At 37.8% G+C, this 17,626-nt stretch overlaps 1 protein-coding gene across 4 annotated transcripts in view; it reads left to right on the top strand.

Annotated features, from left to right (window-relative positions):
• TRPC1 (transient receptor potential cation channel subfamily C member 1) overlaps positions 1–17,626 on the top strand; it is a 50,693-nt gene that overhangs the window by 8,633 nt on the left and 24,434 nt on the right. For 3 of the 4 annotated variants that reach the window (XM_067557184.1, XM_067557097.1, XM_067557264.1), the window contains exons 4-7: positions 164–366; positions 6,344–6,475; positions 9,287–9,482; positions 11,814–12,150. In XM_067557184.1, the coding sequence (XP_067413285.1) occupies positions 164–366; positions 6,344–6,475; positions 9,287–9,482; positions 11,814–12,150 (868 nt within the window). Of the gene's footprint in view, positions 1–163; positions 367–6,343; positions 6,476–9,286; positions 9,483–11,813; positions 12,151–17,626 lie in introns of those variants that run through there. The other variant, XM_067557340.1, reaches the window with a different exon arrangement.

Below are 17,626 nucleotides of genomic sequence, written 5' to 3'. Positions count from 1 at the left end.
TTTAAAAAAATGTGAGATCAAGATTATTGTTTGAGGGGAATATTTTAATCAGAAGTTCACTGGGGCTCATGTTGGTCAATCATTCAGGACACTAACTTATGGATAAACATTTTAATAAAGTTGCATGTGATAATCTAAAACACTTGTCTAAATGTTATTTCAGAAACTAATGGAGCGCATTCAGAACCCGGAGTACTCAACAACCATGGATGTAGCACCTGTCATTCTAGCTGCTCATCGTAACAACTATGAAATCCTTACTATGCTGTTGAAACAGGATATATCCCTACCCAAACCTCACGCTGTGGGCTGTGAATGCACATTGTGCACTGCAAAGAACAAAAAAGATAGCCTACGACACTCCAGGTCAGAAATATCAGATCTTGGTAATAACTAAAAATCCTGAAGGTATACCAAACTACGTAACCTTTGGCATCATTCAGAATCCGGTTCAACATGTTTCTCTCTAAGTTGGGGGTTAGAAGTGTATTTTATCTTAAATGTTTATTTGAGGATATATTGTGCTTGTACCCCTTGGTGGAGGTCAGTGGGGTTTCTTTGGGTTTCACTTGATTTGATCTGAATGTATTTGTTCAGATTTGTTTTAATTATGTCTTTTTGTGAGGTGTTTGGGGGGTCTTTTGGTGCAGTAGCTATAGAAATAAAATTTGCATTTAAAAATACTTTATTTTTATTAACCAATTTCATAAAGAGAAAAGAATTCATATATATTACGTTATCTAATTTCTTTCAGTAATTACAATTTATGTCAAAGGGAGGGTTGTAAGCCAAAGAAAACGTTTTATCAGAACTTACTTTGGAAAATGGAGAACTAAAATTCCAAACATAAAATACCAACTTCCATTTAATTTTACACATTTTATGCAATTATGATTTAAGGGTGCAAATGGAAAAGCAGTTCGTTGACTCAAACCACAAATTTTATTTGTTAAACTCAGCAAAATACTTCAAGAATGGAAATGATTAGATATTTGTGGAGCTTGTGGAAGTATTCACATAGATATAAAGGTGGTATAAATGGACTGTAGCTACAATCTTACATTTTGAGCAACTCCTATGTATCTAATTGGTTCAAAACTGAACTGAAAGAGCTAGTATTGGCATTCAAATACCAAGGGCCATATTCTGATACCCTTACCCACATTAAATAGCATCTTACTCCACAAATATTTCCATTGACTTCAGTATAAGAAGGGGCTTCAGAATCTACCTCAAGACATTAGTGACTTAAAAATACCTCATAGTTACTTCAATAAAACTTGAATGAACTACTGAGATTTGACAACTGTTCCAGAAGTGTAAAAGTGGTATTGTAAGTATGATGCATATGTTTTGGAACTGTGAAATTACATATGAATTTTGCAAAGAGAAAAACAGTGCTGTATATGAGGTTAACACCGCTACATTTGCTACTTTCTCTGGACTTCAGTATTCTGACATTATAGAAATAGCTGACAATTCCTTTGCAGATACAATGTGGATTACATAAGCTAAAACTCTAATATAATGGTGATGATAATTTGAGAGTTGTTGTATTAAATGTAAATTACTTCATTTACTGACTGTTTTTCCAAATTGTTCTCATGACACTCAAGACTGGAGTTAAGTGGAACAAATTATCATCAAAGCTCTGACCTTTTGCAATCATATGACAAATTAGTGTGTGATTTTTTTTTTTTTTAAACCTATTTTGCTGGTTGCTGTTTAGTTCAATATAATAAGTAAAAGTTGTTGTATTGATAGAACCTAAAACTCTCAGTTGCACAGCATGAGCTGCAAAAGCTTTTACTACTGTAATTTTATAGTCTAGTCTTAAAAAAGTTTTTAACTAGGTTTACATTCTTTCTAGCTGATGTGATTTGCACTTAAGTGAAACACTTATTTCCTTGTCTTATGGAAATGGTTGCTAATAGATAAAAAATCATATCTCTAACAGGCGTTTTTTATTGGAATTTATCCTTCTGGATTCCAGAATAATTTTTACATTTCTTTGATGGAAATCTTGATAACGGAAAACTTTCTTTGCCTAGGTTTATGGAATATTAGGAAAGGGATAGATAAGACAGAAAATATTGTATTGCCTCTTTATAAATCCCTGGTACTCCCACATGTTAAATACTGTATGCAGATCTGGTCACCCCACCTCAAAAAAGGTATATTGCAATTGGAAAAGATACAGAAAATGGCAACTAAAATGACTCGGGGTATGGAAAAGTTTCCACATGAGGAGAGATTAATAAAACTGGGACTTTTCAGCTTGGAAAAGAGACAACTAAGTGGGGACATGATAGAGGTCTCTAAAATCGTGACTGGTGTGAAGAAAGTAAAAAAGGAAGTGTTATTTACTCCTTCCCATAACACAAAAATTAAGGGTCACCAAATGAAATTAATAGGCAGCAGGTTTAAAATGAATAAAAGGAAGTATTTCTTCACACAATGCACAGTCAACCTGTGGAACTCCTTGCCAAAGGATATTGTGAAGGCCAAGACTGTTATGGGGTTCAAAAAAGAACTAGATAAGGTCATGGAGGATAGGTCCAATCAATGGCTATTAGCCAGGATAGGCAAGGATTGCTGTTTTGGCACAGGGTGGGAATGGCCAACAGGATGGATCACTTGATGATTACCTGTTCTGTTCATTCTCTGTTAAGAATCTGGCACTGGCCACTGTCGGAAAACGGGATTCTGGGCTAGATGGACTAATGGTGTGGCCCAGTAGGGCCATTCTTATGTTCTTAACAGATATGCATTTAAATTAAATTGCATTTATAGCCCGTTTAAAGTTCATACTTATTTTGCCTAATACGACAATCTGATGTTTGCAAGATGAGAATTACTGGTCATTACATAGATGAATAGTATTTTCTGATAATTCTGTTGGTGATGATTTGCTAGAAAGGGGGTACTTGCAGTATATTCTTTGAAAGTGATTTATTGTGAATCTACAGTACGTTTTTACAGCATCAGACATTTCCTTACGAAGATTCTGTATTGGTTTCTTTTGTCAGTATGGATGTACTTGAGGTGAGTGGCAAATGTCCAGCAACAGCCAAAAGAGTGTTCCAGATGGAAATGCTTCACACACATGCTGGCTGCAGAGGAAGACTGACTAATATGCTATGATAATCCAGTTTGCTTTTTTCTTAGTCTTTCTGTCTTAAAGAATGTACATTCTTTCTCTGGAAAGCATGGTACATGTTACTTCATTCTATATAAATAATACAATGTTAAGTTTCCTTCTGCAGCTAGCTGTTATTTTTTCAATGTGTTAACATTCTTCTTAGTGTTTGGATAATGCTGATTCTGCAGAGAACAAAGTGTAAAAGAACAGAAAAGAAAAAAGTAAATATGAAGATGAAGCAGAAATATACTGGTGTGGGAAGAGGAGAGGACAGAAATGTGGAGGCAGTGGGAGGAAGGAGACTAATGCAGAGCAAGAGGAAAAAGTGACATGTAGCAATGGGCAAAGGAGAGAAACAAAAGACTCTAGTGTTGGTGCCTGATTTCATTATTTCAGTGAGAAATATGAGGGACACCAAGTGTAAAGGCGAGTTATCCACATGTCTCACCATGCAGTACGTTAATTGGTTTAAGCCCACTAACCAGTAACTTTAGTCAGTAACTTTAAAAAAAACTCACACACTCATCTGCTAACTTAAAAGAACACACAAAAGCCTCTGAGAAATCTTTTCCTTGTTTTTATGTCACTTATTCTTAGCCAAAATCCTCTGGGGGAAGCACTTGGTGTTCTCCATGAAAGAGATTCTGTGATTTTTGTCTTCATTATGATTTCATACTAGTTGAACAGTGTAAAAAACTTGGTTTATAAAGCAAATAAAGTTCTATTCATCTGGTGCTGAAGCAGAATTATAATGTCTTATACTGGACTTTTATGGTGCTGTTGGCAGACTGTAACTCTTTATACTCCTGAGTGAATTCTGTACCAAAAAAATTAAAATTCTGCATATTTTATTTGTCAAAATAACACAATATAATCACGCTTCCACTGACAACTCCGTGCGGCTGGGGCTCTGCTGACAGTGGGCAGGATTGCTGGGGGAAATTTTAAATTCTGCCTGGAAAAAATAAAATTTTGCAGGGAACGTTAATTCTCTGCAAATTCTGCATTGCGCAGTGGCACAGAATTCCAGCAGGATTATTGTTAGCAAGATGGCTTTTGCCAGCAGTTTCCTCAGAAATACAAAGTAAAGGCTTCAGTTTTAATTATATACGTTTGCATGCTTTTAAATCAGCTCAGTTGTCAAAAGCATTAGATCTGTCTTTTTTTTGTTCAGTGCTTTTTAAATGTTTGTGGTTCAGGCATGGAGAAACTTTACTATGGCATTATGCTGAACAGACTATCCAGATGGTCCATTATGTTTTGGCATTGTTAATCTTAAAGTCTAGGCATTATTTGCGTCAGTGATTCAGCTCTCATTGGAGATACATGGTGAAATTTCCAAAGTTTGTGTGTACCACTGAGATTTGTTCTAACTTCCATTGCAATGTTGTTCAAAAAATTGAACTAGGTAAGAGAATGTACAGAGGTGTCTTTTTGTGTCTGTGAGTCATAGTTATCTTGTAAAGGAGAAAAACCTCCTTGGATCTAGCAGAGAATTTTTCTGCTCTCCTAACAGTTCATTCAGTATTAGTTATATATATTAGCTTTATCGAAGTCCTCAGTATATATATTAAGGCAACATTTTCTGTAATACCACTTTCTGACTAAATTGTTTTTGGACATGGAGGCTTCTTCTACTTGCATTTGGGTAGAGAAAATTAATCTGTACATATGGAAGCAATTACAAAAATGTCCCTCCCAATCTCTCACATCAGGGAAGAGGGTTTTGGTCAGATAGTCAGGGTGTAAAATAGCCCATTGGGTCTTGCTGGCCAGAAGAAAAGGAAGATGCCTGTGTTCCTTTCCCCCTGCCAGCTGGGAAGGGGGTTGTGCATCACCCACACTTTTCTTGTAGCTATAAGGATTGTGTGTCGGGGAGGAAAGGGGGGATAAGGTGGAGCTGTGCCTCCATGAGTTATGTCATAATTGATCAGTTTGAGTGGATGTTATAGGAGCCAATTGGCACCAGCATCGGTTCCCTCTGGGGATAAAAGGCCCCATCCAGGAGTGGGTTGCCCTGTAGAATTGCACCCACTTACCTCAGCCTTACTTTGTGCAATTGCCTGGCTGCATTGCTGTGAATTTAGCTAGGTCACCAGTTTAGGTGTCAGGAGAGGATTTTTCCGACCACACAAGATAGGATCATGTCTCTTATTTTTTTTTTAACCTTCCTCATAACAACCCAGTGTTCTGGCTAGTTAGTTAAGATAGTTAAAAGGGAGGAAAAAACAAACTCCAAACTGTTGCAATTTGCAGCTGGTGTCTAGTGCATGTAGACTGAATGGGTGACATGCTCTTGAGGTAAAAAATTGAGCTTGGAACCCAGGAGGTTACTGGCATCAATCTGGGTTGGTTTGGAATGAAGGTAGCCTTAAATTTCATAAAGCTAAGTCACACTATGAGTATCCCCATCTTGTGGACGAGGATAGGGTATAAGGATGTTGTCTCCCTTCCTTCTTGGTTAATGTAGACGGTCTTACCATACTGGACCCAAATAGTGGCCCCGTAGTTGAAGAGAGGCATTTTACTTCCTGTTCTCCATTGCTTTGAGATTAATTTAATAAAGTGGAGGCCTTTGCCCTATTTAACACATTCCTTTTGCTTTTTTTTTCTCCATTTGTCACGGTCAGTACTATGTGAAAATGCACCTTTGAAATTCATGTCATTTACCAGTTCTCGTGTCTGATTGGAACAAGGATTACTTTAACTGATGTCTTCTGCTGCTGTATGGACTGTGATTGGAATAGCAGTGAGGAGAAGAGAGCGAACCAGCATTGCAGCTCTGCTGTGATATAAATTCCATTTAAAATAATGGGAAATCTGCATGTATGAAGGACTGCAGAATTGGACTCAATCTTTTCCTTCTTTTGACACATCACATTTAATGCTTCTCTTTTCAAAATTCTAAGTGAACCAGTATGTTGTCTTTAGGCCTGAAAGAAAAAGAAAAATCAGCAATCATACATGCTCTGGGAGAGAGAAAAAGGAAATTTTAATTTCCTTTTGAAATTGACTTCAAAGTAGATGTGAACCCCTGAGTAATGAGACTTATGAACACGCCCACCCCAGATTTTATGGGTGTAATGTCTGTCTAAATTACCTTTTCCAAGATTTCAGGACATATTGTGATTTGCAAATGCTAATCAAGTGAAGCTTCTTCATCTTAAGAAGTTGCCTTATTCTCTGAAACTTTTGTCACAGGTTCCGTCTTGACATCTATCGTTGTTTGGCCAGTCCTGCCTTAATAATGTTGACAGAGGAGGATCCAATCCTTAGAGCTTTTGAACTTAGTGCGGACTTAAAAGAGCTAAGTCTTGTTGAAGTTGAATTCAGGTAGGAATGAAAAGAACAAACTTACTTTTATCTCTGTTTTCCATATAGCTCATATTTTTGTGGGGTTTTTGTTTTAAAATGGTTTGACACTGCAGTCGGATATTTAAAAAAATCAGATTGAGAATAAATGTGGGGAATGATTTAAGACTGATGCATAATAAAACCCATTTTAAAAAGTAGTTACAACATTGTTGAGCAGTGTCTGCCAAAACTTTTTCATTATGTCAGACTTAATCATTTGAATCTTTTTTAAGAGATAGGCAATTCAGTGTGGTTAGTAGCACCAGCTTTTCACCTCCTCAGATCTGGGTTGAAATTTTGTACTGAGATTAACAACTTGTGGGACACCACAACACTTAGGCCTTGTCTACACTACAAAGGTAAGTTGACCTCTGTTAGGTCAACCTACAGCCACCACATAAATTACTGCGATGGCTGATGTCCCAACTACCCTCCTTGTATCAGTGGTGTGCATCCTCACCAGGAGCATTTCTATTGACCTAAGAGGGGAAGTGTGGGTAGCTGAGAGACCGGTTTCTCAACTCTGCTGGCAGCTCCCTGCTGGGAGTCTGGCTGCCCCACGGACTCATGGGCTGTCCCCCCTTCACTCCCCGTTCTCCTCTGGGAGCCGGGGGAAGCTGTCTGTGGCTTCTTACTCCCGGAGAGTGGAATCCATGCCCTGGTTTGTCATGCCCCATCTGCTCCCTGCTAGGAGCTGGGCAGCCTTGTCAATTTCAATGCTAAGCAGGATCCAGCAGCTTTCTGCTCAGTTTCATGGCTCCAGAGGAGCAGTGAATTACACTGATACTGTGTTGCTCTAACTACACCAACATAAGCCCAATACCTCTTGTTGAGGTGGTTTTATTATGTCGGCATAGCAGGGGAGTTACATCGGGGGGAGGAGCATTTCATTGTGTACACCTCCACTGTTTTGTTGACAAATGCTTACTTTCCTTGACAAAACTCTGTAGTGTAGGCCAGTCCTTAGTTCCTAGCCACACAGTTACTCATTTATTCATATCTCAAACATATTCTGTAATTTGCCAGGACTAATACAACAAGGAATTCTGCAAGTCAGGATTGGAGCTCATATACACACTATACCGCAATTGTCCAAACTGAGGCTGACAGGTTTTTTTTTGTTTGTTTTTTTTCCCCTATTGCTTCCTCTATATGAACACTAAAAATGTAAAAATAAATAAATCGTTGATACCCAAAGCCCCATGTCTGTATTATACACTAATGAGCCACATGATTTTGTGCTAAATTAAACAAGCGTTTTTTTTTCCTGTTAAATATTTCAAAATATGTGACAACATGCAGGCACATCATTTTTCCACAGTTAATTACCACTTCTGTTTAAAGAATTCATATAGAGGTTGTAAAGAGAAGGAAATAAAATGATGTAACAAAAGAACTCCAGAGTTCTTGTCGAAACAAGTGTTTCTGATATAATAGATTAACTTGAATCTAATTTTTGTTGTCTGTGGTAAATAGAGATCTCTTTAGTAATTCTTTTTAATAAGGATAATCTATTTTAAACATATCAGTGTATTTTGGCTGTTCTGAAAAAAGCTACTTGTTTACCATTATTATGTAAATTTGAAAGAGTTCAAGTGATTTTTTCAAAAAATCTTTCATGCATTGGAATGGCTGGTCATAACCATATCAGAACTTTTACAAAGTTATGGTAAAAAGAGGTTAAACTTTAAATTTGAATTGTTGCATGAGCCCATGTCTCTTCCTATTTCTCTTCAGAAATGCTTGTTTGAGTACACAGTCTTCAGTATCTGTATATGTCATGGCAAAGAAACAGTGGTATCTTAATCACTATTTTGTTTCATTTTTAAAAAAATAAAATGATTGAAGGAAGGAAGTGTAATCTTTGAACAAGGACGATACAAATGGAACCGGTTTAAAAGTTTTGTTTCAAGTCTCTCTGTCCTGTTTCCCCATCTCCCCCAGACACACATACTTCGGTATTGTATTAATAAAGAATGAGATGATGATTTGAAGGATCTACTTATAATTCTGCTACCTTTATCTCTGCATTTTCACATTCATTAAACTACAGTTTGCTTTCCTTATGTTCCCTGTAAATAAAAAGGGAGATAGAAATGTAGAGAATAACTAAATATCTCAGCCATATTTCCTAACATGTAGATATACTTTTCTTGTCTAGGGTAAAATGTCAGTTTCCTAAATCTTTCTTCATTTGGGCATCAGCCTCTCTCAGTGAAGATTCAGTTCTTGCTCTTATGTGAAGATAACGTGTACTGAGGTGTATTACATTCCATTTTTCTTTGTACCTATTAACTTAATAAATCAGTTCTAACAAATAGATTTAACTTTCAAATTGTGAGATTAAAAAAAATTCCTACATTAGAAATGGTCACCTTTTTCCCATGCTGTGAATTATCATAAGAAGACAGTGACTTTTAGTAAATTTTTATGAGGGGTACTGGGAAGTGTACATTTTAACCTGTGGAGATTGAAACTCTGAATTACAAGTGAGAAGAAGGCAGATTATTACACTACAACTCTGTTTAATAATTTCACCTCCATAAATCTGTAAGATTGGGTACGAAGGATGGTGCATATAGAGTTGAAGTATGTTGTCACACTGGGTCAGGAAACTTGCATAGAACTGTCTTCACTGTGCATGGCTCTAGAAAGTGCTGTTGGTCCCTAACTTTATATAACAAATTCATACACCTTAGTTTTGTTAAGCATATCTTTCTATCCCGCACTTGAGAGATAATTAATGTATATATTGAAATCTGAATCAGAGGTGCTACCTTTGTTTTCTAGAAATGATTATGAGGAACTAGCCCAGCAGTGCAAAACCTTTGCTAAAGATTTGCTTGCACAGGCACGGAACTCACGGGAGCTGGAAGTTATCCTAAACCACACATCTAGTGATGAACATGTGGACAAACGAGGATTGTTAGAAGAGAGGATGAATTTGAGTCGCCTAAAACTTGCTATCAAGTATAACCAAAAGGAGGTATCTCTCTCTCTCTATTAATTTGTTATAGTCTTGAAAAGATTGGGTTTTTTATTGGTAAAATGTCAGTAAATGTAGATTTCCCCATACACACACAAACTGATGAAACAATATTTCTATCAATAGTAATCAAAATTTTCAGATAGCCAAAGAAAAATTATGCTTGAAAACTTAATGGAGTTTGATTTAAGGGTATTTACTTTGTATATTTTGACGTGATGTTGATAATTTGTGTTTTAATGGTTAGAAACCTTTCATTTTTGAGTCTCAACATCTATTGTCATTAAATACTGTTGAATGATTCCCTCCCTCACGATTTCTGGCAACTGTGAAAATTTAAATCAATGAAAATTAAAAATAAGCATACTGTCCATCAAAATTATTAAAAAAATAAAAACCAAATTTTGCCAAGCCTTGTTATAAATTAATCTGATGCATAAGCTTCTCCATACTGGATTTGCCTGGTGATTCATCTTGGGTGTTTTTTCCTGCCTCTATAAATGGCAAGAACTGTGGCAAGGGATGAGTTGTAAAAGAGAATGTAATATGCAGTAGGAAGCTTGCTCTGGAAGCTTGTAATAAAAACAAAATATTGCACGCTTGTATAGGGTTTCTTTTGAAGGAGAGTGCCATGTTTCCAATATAACACTGCAGAACACTATCACTATATTGCTAAGTTTATTATTGATAACTGTCCCTACTGATCCGTCTTTAATATTTATTTTGTCACGTACTGAGTCCTAGGTATCTGATCTGCTTTATCCTACTCCCATCCTTGAAGGTTGCAGTTTAACTCAGTGCTTGTCTACATGGGAAAATTAACTGGTATACCTATAGTGAAATAATTATTCTGCTATGGCTATGTTGTGGTATAACTCCCCCATGTGGACACACTGTTCCAGAATAAAAGTGACTTAATTTAGAATTACTTCTTGGACCCCAGAATAGCCAATAGCCTAGTGGTCAGATGGAATGTGGGAGACCTATGTTCCTTTCCCTGCTCTGGTTAATTCAGTCCAGGGATTTGACCTGGGGCTCCTAAATGAGTGCCCTAACCACTAGATGTTGGGCATGCATGTGCGCACGCACCCTCCCTCCCCCAGAAATTCCTTCCACCAGTTGCTCTTGACTATCTTCCACCAACCAGGAAGGGCCCGAGTCAGAGTCACATGTCTTGTGTTGAGACTCCCTTAGGGTGTGCAGTACTTCCTACAGAATGAATGCACTGAACCTCAGGGATTGTCAGTTTGGTTGTTGTCCACTGTAGGGGGAAACATCTATTCAGTTTGAGAAGCCTCCCGAATGCATAGGTCTTTTCAGTTAAGTAGGATGATAGTTCTTTGTTGTGCTTGTTGCTGGATTGTACTGTCATCTGTCAGCAGTCAGTTAACCTATTTATCTCCCTGATCAGGTGAGATTTGGCAGCTTCTTTGGAGGCTGAGAGGAAGGTTCTCTTGCCCTCTAATATAATAATTTGAGAGGTCATGTAAAATGTAGACTTCTCTTCCCCCCCCTTCCTCCCCCCCAAAACTAGCTACAGTGAGTGAATTTGCCATATTTAGAGCCATGGTGTCCTAGAGTTTAAGACTGGTAGGGACCCTAAATCATCTGATCTGACCAGAGGCCACCAACACCACCCAGCACTCGCACACTAAACCCAACATCCAAATTCTAGACCAAAGTATTACAGCCCATAGGAAATTAGTACCACAGATAAGCGTTAAGCAAACATACAAAAAGTATTTCACATGTATGTCTGCTTTTGATCATAGCTTTCTTACCGTTGTGGTTAGATGAAATATAGCAGCTTTTTTTCCTGTGTGGTATGAGAAAAGATCTTGATATATATTCCAAATAAATATTTTATTGCTGGCAGGTTTGTTATAGTGAGAATTTTTCATGACTGTGTTTCTGAAATATTATGGTTGTGAAGGAGGAATTAATTTTTTCTATTAATCTGGAAATAAATTCCAAACAGTACTGAAATACAAAGTTTCATTCTTAATCTTACTGTTATTCTGACTGCTCAAGAGATCCTTCTTGATAACCATAAAAAGAAGAATGCTGTGAAATCCATGTTCTAAAGTTGTGGGTGGGGAAGGAGGTGAATGTAATTCATATTTGTGATCATCTTACTAGTATTTGTCTTTTGTCTCCATATTAACCTTTTAAAAAGTAACATTTAAAAATTATCCTTAGATAATTGTTTCTACTTTCTTAGCAGAAAATGAATAAATATGATCTATAACCAACTTATAATGGCTTGAACATAGATTTTAATAATGGTTACCTTAGTCAGTGCTGAGAAACCTGATATCTTCTTTTTTTCAGTTTGTTTCCCAGTCTAACTGCCAGCAGTTTCTCAACACTGTGTGGTTTGGACAGATGGCAGGCTACCGACGCAAGCACACGTGTAAGAAGATTTTGACTGTTTTGACAGTTGGCATCTTTTGGCCAGTCCTGTCTCTCTGTTACTTATTAGCCCCTAAATCTCGAGTAGGTCACATAATTCACACTCCTTTCATGAAGTTTATTATTCATGGAGCTTCATATTTCACGTTCCTGCTGTTACTTAACTTGTATTCACTGGTCTACAATGAGGATAAGAAGAACACAATGGGGCCAGCACTTGAGAGAATAGACTATCTTCTGATAATATGGCTTATTGGTAAGTATCAGATGGTAGAAAGTTAGACAAAAGGTTCTGACATTGGCCATTTCATTGATCCAGCAATAATGTTTTGTGCTACTCTGTAGGAAATGAGAATTCCAGTCAGTGCTTGGCATCCCTTGGCTGGCTTGAGGATGAAGGAAGTGACATACTTATGATCCGCTGTTGTAGCAATTTCTAGTAGTCAAAGGAAGTAACATTTCATAGAGCTCCTTGCCAGAATGAGGGACCAGATATGCTATTTTGGAAGGCTTGGTAGAGTGCTGTCTCAGGCAAGAATAATATTAAGGTGATATTGTGAGAACTGTGTATTTTAACTAAGTTGGGGGGGTATTTTCAATATTGACATTTTAAAAAAAAATTTAAAAAGAGCAAGCATGTGTGTTCTTGATATAATTCGTTACTTCCTCTGTAACAGATAGTAAGGTATTGCTAGCGATATCAATGCCAAATTGAAAATTAGGAGTTCAGCGGTCCTCTTAATTTTCTAACACCCTTTTCATGACTAGGTAGTTTTGTTTATTATGTGGGCCTTTCAGACATTGTGAGCCAATAGTTGTTGTTTTTTAGTCAGACACCTACATAGCAGGTAGCTATTTAATTTCTGCTAAGTCCTGTGGTCTTTCCTTCTCCCCTCCCAAAAGCTTAACTTTCATTGGGAAGTTATAAAATGATCTTGACTCTCTAGTGGCTTGGGGCAAGGTTTGAAATGAGGGTAATGTTTGCTAGAATTTCAATATTGTTAGTTAACATTCCAAAAGGTAGGCAAAATGTCACTAAAAATGTCATCTTAAGCTCATTGGAAAAACAAACTCAGTTAAAATTTTTCATGCACTTTATGCAAGTTGATAACATTTCTCTGGTTGAAATATTTACAGATTCTTGGAATAAGTGTGTAATTATTTCAGCTCAGTCAACTGCTATACTGTTTTCTCTTCTATTTTAAATTGATTTTGTTACTTTATGAGATGTGGGTCTCTGAACCCCTAAGGATTACCTATATTTTCCCTACTTGAGGCCCAGTATTGATGCAGCTTAAAAAAAAAAGGAAGGGGAAGGGAGGAGGATGGAATTTGGTCCAAGTGTTTGCTACTGAACAGTGCAAAATCTCTCCCTTCTGAGGCTTACATAGGAAACCTCTACAGCAGTCCAGTCCCCTACAACCCAGGGGACACCCAAGAGGACACCACCAATTGAACCCAGTTTCATCTGTGGTAGTACAGAAAACAATTGGTAACTTGACCTTTCCAATTCTGCAATGTTTGAGTTTTAGTTCAATTTGAAATAAAATGTAGAGCTACTGTAGAACTCAGAAATGGCTTAAGAAGAAAAATATTTGTTTAGTTTTTCTTGTGTAAAATCCTTTTATATGCAGGATATGAAAACCATTGATTTTTTCCCCCGCCTCCTCCTCCTTTTGTTTTACAATGGAGACAAATTTAAAGTACCATTAGATGTACTTCCTTTTTGTATACCATTATCACTGATTATATCAGCACATCCCAGAGAATCATATTTGCAATTGTGGTTGGTGCAGAACCAGTAGAGGGAGCACAGATACTGCTTTTGAGAGAGTAGGTCCTGAAACTTTGATTATTTTGTGTTATGAATTTGTCAGCCGTTTTAATGGTTTTCTTTTAAAACTAGAACCTCTAGGGCTTTGAGAACCAAATTCTAACAGCCTTAACATATGTTAATTCTTAAAAGAATCTAGATGGACATGTAATCCATATCCTCGTTTGAATGGAATTTTGTAAAATACCAGTGCTGCAACGGTTACATTTTGTGCCTAAACTGATTGTGTTCCTTTTAAAGAAAAAATATAGTTTGTGTGGTGATTCTGTTGAATGTTTAGAAATCTAAAAGCTCTTGAATAATTCATAAGAATTTTTTAAACCGTATCTACTCAAAAGTTACCAGCAAGTAATATCACATTGTGGACTGGTGATGTGATATGTGTGTGTATTGGGGCATCTTCAAGTGTGGAGATACTATCTGATTAATAGACCTGTGGAACCCACTGTTTGTTTGCAGGTTAATTCCCTATTTCTTAGCTGCAGGACTTGAAACTACTCTTAACACGCTTTTTGAAACTGACTAGATTTGCAAATTGGCATTGTTCCTTTCAAGAATTTAAACATGTTTAGAAGCCTAACATACAGAGAGCCTTAAATGAAAAGGGGGGAAAAAAATGGGGAACCCCTCCCCAACTAATAAACATAACGTGTTATATAAAGGTAAGCTACTGTTGCTTTCAGTTAGAAAGTTTATCAGCAATATGTTGGACTATGTACTAGTTAAACAGAAGAGTAATAATGATTTTTTTATAATGCATTTTAGCTAGGGCTGTCAAACGATTAAAAAAATCGCAATTAATTGTGATTAAAAAATGTTGATTAATCACAGTTTTAATTGCACTGTTAAACAATAATAGAATACCAAATTAATTATAAATATTTTTGGATGCTTTTCTACATTTTCAAATATATTGATTTCAATTACAACACAGAATACAAAGTGTACAGTGCTCACTTTATAATATTTTTATTACAAATATTTGTACTGTAAAAAAGATGAACAAAAGAAATAGTATTTTTCAATTCACCTCATACAAGTATTGTAGTGCGATCTCTTTATCATGAAAGTGCAAATTACAAATGTAGAATTTTTTTTTTTTACATAACTGCACCCAAAAACAAAACAATATACAACTTTAGCGCCTAGAAGTCCACTCAGTCATACTTCTTGTTCAGCCAATCACTAAGAAAAACACGTTTGTTTACATTAATGGGAGATAATGCTGCCCACTTCTTATTTACAATGTCACCTAAAAGAGAGAACAGGTGTTTGCCTTGCACTATTATAGCCAGCGTTGCAAGGTATTTACGTGCCAGATATACCAAACATTTGTAACATTCAGACTCATCTGAGACTGCCATAACACGAAATATATGGCAGAATGTGAGTAAAACCACGGAAGAGGAGACATACAGTTCTCCCCCAAGGAGTTCAGTCACAAACTAGAAAGGCTCAAGTAGTGTTTCTAGATTTTGTAGTTTTTCAAGATCACTACTTGTTTGCGCTGATTGTACTTTTGAAGACCTATTGTGGCTTTAGTAGCAGCTTTATTTCTAAGCAGGCACTGAAACATACCCAATATGGAGTTCCATTTGGTTGAAATATCTTGTACAAGAGGTTCTTGTTTCTGTCCATTTTCAGCTTGTTGTATTTCTAGTCTGTACTGTCAGCTGGACTGTGTTTGAAGTGCCCATAGTTTTTCTGCATTTTGCCAGCATGTTTTCAAAACCACCATCACTGAGCGCTACTGTAATGGATTGCTGCAGAGTGTGAGCGATGCATGTGTGTTCAAAAGGCAAGTGACTGGCTGTTGCTATCATATTACATGTGCTGTCAGTACTAATTGTTACTACCTTTTTCTTGAATATTCCATTCTTTTGCAACATCCAAGAAATGCTCTGCACATGTTTCAGCATAATGTCCCTCTTCAGTATGCATTATTGTTAAAGCAAACGACTTCAGTGTCCATGCAGCATCAATCAGGTGTGCTGTGACTCCAGTATAGCTGTGATTGCTCAAGGATGTCCAGTGATTACCAGTCAAAGCAACAGCTAGTGCATTTTTCAGAAGCTCCAACTTTGTAGTCTTCTCGTTGCGATAAAGGTCATGAATTTGTGATGCAGTGGTTCCTCAGGAGGGCAAGGTGTATGACTGATTGGAAGATGAAATTTGAATAACATCTCTTATCCCTCTGTCGTTTACAATGTTGAGTGGTCTGCAGTCCATAGCTATCCACTGTGCAATAGCATTGGTTAAGCTGTTGTACTTTGTACCTTGTTTGATCCATGTTCTTTTAGCGATCCTGAAACTCTGTAAGAGTACTTTGTTGTGGCTGACAGGATGCATTTGCTGGTGGTGGGATATCTGTAGCACAAGAATTGGAGGCAAATGCATGTTTAGCATGTAAATGGTATTGCAGACTTGAAGTGCTTCGATGGTACTGGCATTCAGCCTTACAATAGCTACAGATAAGTCTTTTTATCCAGAGAACCATCGGGAAGTTTAAAAAAAAAAATCAACTTCCCATTCAAAAGACCTGAACTTTTGCTGCTTTGTTCCATTAACTTTTTCTGATATTTAATCACTGCAGATGATAACACAGAATTGTGCCATTGTCCATCAAGTGGTGAAGTATAAGTGAAGAGGGTCCAAACAGGTGTATGATTAACACTTTTTTTAAAAAAAAAGGGGGGGGTGTTAATTTGTTCTGCGTTAATTGCTTGTGTTAACTGCGATTAATTGACAGTTCTAATTTTAGCTGAAATGAAATGCAAAATGGACAAATTGTAAAATCATGATACATTTCTAGTAAGATTAGGACTGACAGTGGTATAATGTACAGATGGAAAGAAGCCTTTTTAAAGAAAAACAGTAGATCTAGCATACTTAAACCAGTCTCCAGTATAACAAATAAAGCCTACAAGTAGTGACTTTGAACTAAAGATACATAGTATGCTCCCTGAGTAATTTTATGAGCAACACATATTTGAGGAGATTTTGTGTCTGGACAAGGGGAGGGGTGAGTTAACAGGTACAGTCGAGCCGGACCTCCAGTTAAATGACTAGTAAAGACAAGGGGTAAAACACTTACGTGACTTAGGCAGTAGTGTAGACATAGCCTATGTCGGCAAAATTCTGTCACTCAGAGGTGTGGATATTCCACCCCACGGAGCAACATAAGTTATGACATAAGCATTTGTGTGTACAGCGCTATGTCGACACGAGAGCTTCTCCCACTGACATAGTTTATGCTGCTTACGGAGGGGTTATTTTTATGCTGATGGGAGAGGAATTATTTCATCTAATCATTAACTAACTATGGGCATGTCTACCCTAAAAACTTAAGTCAACCTATGTTAGGTCGACTTAGCCATCAATGTAGTTACTGCAGTGGTTCATATCCACCCTGCCCTTCTGCTGGTGGTGTGCATCCTCACCAGGAGCACTTCCACCGACTTTAGAGGAGCAGTATGGGGGGCTGAGTGCCTAGGTTCTCAGCTCCCTGTGTAGCTCCTTGCCGGGAGCCCAGGTGCTGCCCCGAGGCTCCCGGCTACCCACTCCACTGGTAGCCCAGGTGCTGCCCTGAGGCTCCCGGCTCCCTGCTTCCCGCTACACCAAGGCTCCCGACTCCCTGCCCCTGGCTCTCGGCTCCCCATTGGGTGGCTGCCACACCCCATGCAAGGAGTGGGGAGCTGAGAGCTTGGGGGGTGGGAAGCCAGAAGACTCAGGGGGCAGCACCCGTGCTCCTGGTGGGGAGCCTCTGGGCAGCAACCTGGGCTCCCAGCAGAGAGCTCGGAGCCTTGGAAGGGCAGTCCAGCTGGGAGTGGGAAGCCAGGACCTTGGGGTGGGGGGGAAGCAGCCCAGCTCTAGCTGTAGTCTTCCACCCACCCAGCTT

Source organism: Emydura macquarii, unplaced genomic scaffold (genome assembly GCF_026122565.2).
Source record: "Emydura macquarii macquarii isolate MOO-44397 ecotype Brisbane River unplaced genomic scaffold, CSIRO-AGI_Emac_v2 contig_18, whole genome shotgun sequence".
Lineage (NCBI taxonomy): Eukaryota > Metazoa > Chordata > Testudines > Chelidae > Emydura > Emydura macquarii.
The sequence above is the reverse complement of the archived record's forward strand: the minus strand, read 5'-3'. Positions and strand labels throughout refer to the sequence as shown.